We start from the raw sequence: 1,799 nt of genomic DNA, 5'->3' as shown, positions 1-1,799 counted from the left end.
TGTCACCAATCTTTAGATTGCACTAATAAGTAAGTACAATTTTATCATATGTTTTGCAAATTCATTTCCCTAATTGTAATAATATTTTAAACCGTTTGATTTTTGTATTAAAGTTTTTTTAATTGATTGATGATTGATTCAATCAACTAATTTGTTGATTGTATTAACTTGATTCTTTAGATATTGAAAATTAAATAAAGAACATTATGTTAATTTAAGCGTACAGAAACGTTGTGTTGTTCCAGCAAAGATCTTATTTTAACTTTACCGAGTGCCTAGTAGGTAATTTGCAGATTACCTAGGTAATTTGAGAAATGGAATAATTTTCGCAACTTTAACGGATCACCCTAGTTAATCTGCAGATTAGCTAGGTACCCATTAACGGATTTCAAGCTTTAGCAGTAACATATATTTTAAAATATATATTTATAAATAGTATATTAAAATAAAAAAGAACTATTTGTAAAATTAGATACAGTACATACTTTTCCTTCTATAAATTTGATTTGATGAAGAACCTGTAAAACTTGATTTGATAAGTTAGCAATAATTTCAATCACAGCTTCATATTTCTGTATATGAAAATAAGTGATTTAGAAAAAATATAGAAAAAAGAAATATTCTAAAAATCATTGAATAATTATAATTATAATCATAAAATTTCTAAAACATAATTTTAATATAATTAAATAAAGTAATAATGGATAATGTTAACATCATAAATAATTATTAAAGATTGATCAAACAGCAAGCTATATACCTTGTGAATATATTTATTAATATCTGATTATCATCAGTGAAAAACATGATGATTTTATGCAAAATGAAAAATGATAAACTTTTGTACATTCCAACAAAGCCCAAAGCTGTATTTGCTAACATATAAATATTTATAATCATTGTTAATTTTAACATGAAAACATGACTATAATGAATTGTCCCTTAAATAATTATTTATTAGTTGTTTGCTACTAAAAACAAGTACAATAAATTATCAATTTTTGTGACATCTGGTTCCAGAAAACTGTCATTAGATAATCTACTACATAAGTTCATATTGATAAATTATATTGCTATAAATACTTGAATTATTAATTTCCTACCTTGCATATATATAAAAAATTTTAGCATTTAAACGTTTTACTTTCCTGGCTGTTATACATAACAGAGGGAAAGTATGGCAAATGGTCAAAAAATGATCTTCAGTCCAAAAATGTAAAAATCTTGGTGAAGACTTGAAATGCCAAGAAATACAAAGCAAGTTGAATTTTTTTCTGTATGTATGGATGTTAGTTTGTGTGTGGGAATGATTTTGTTCACCCATTTTGAAGCTTAACTCCTTTTGTCAAAAATTTCTGATATTTTGCAGATAAGTTTGTATATTAGGGGACTGCTGCTGTGTTTTGGTTGTTAAAAGATTGAGGATGTGAGAGGTAGAGAGGGATCATGTTTCATATCTTGAGTTGAGTTTGACTTGAAGATTTTACTTATTATTACGTTGGGTTTAGTGAATTATACTTGGTTGACACCGGTGGCTGTGTACTATGCTGGACCAGAGTCAAGGCATAGCAACCAAAACAGAACTAAAACTAAATAAGTGTGTCAGTGTCAGTGTCTGTATTCAGGAATTTCCTAACAATGTGGCATGTATTCAATATAGTGACCTTCTGTAGTGTGATGTATGTATTTCTATTCAATTGTAATGTTCCCAGGCTTTTGTGTAGTGTGTGTGGTATCACACCTGTACAGGAGAGAACGACAGGTACAATAAGCACCCTATCCATCCTCCACAGATGCCT

At 28.1% G+C, this 1,799-nt stretch overlaps 1 protein-coding gene across 1 annotated transcript in view; it reads right to left on the bottom strand.

The window, feature by feature from the left end:
* LOC111626006 overlaps positions 1-1,799 on the bottom strand; it is a 38,564-nt gene that overhangs the window by 2,813 nt on the left and 33,952 nt on the right. The window contains exon 19 of the mRNA XM_023369274.1: positions 486-572. Coding sequence (XP_023225042.1) covers positions 486-572 — 87 coding nt within the window. The remainder of the gene's footprint in view (positions 1-485; positions 573-1,799) is intronic.

The sequence above is a fragment of the Centruroides sculpturatus genome, unplaced genomic scaffold (assembly GCF_000671375.1).
Source record: "Centruroides sculpturatus isolate CEXI.00-Female unplaced genomic scaffold, Cexi_2.0 scaffold316, whole genome shotgun sequence".
NCBI lineage: Eukaryota > Metazoa > Arthropoda > Arachnida > Scorpiones > Buthidae > Centruroides > Centruroides sculpturatus.
This window is presented reverse-complemented; position numbering and strand designations above follow the sequence as displayed.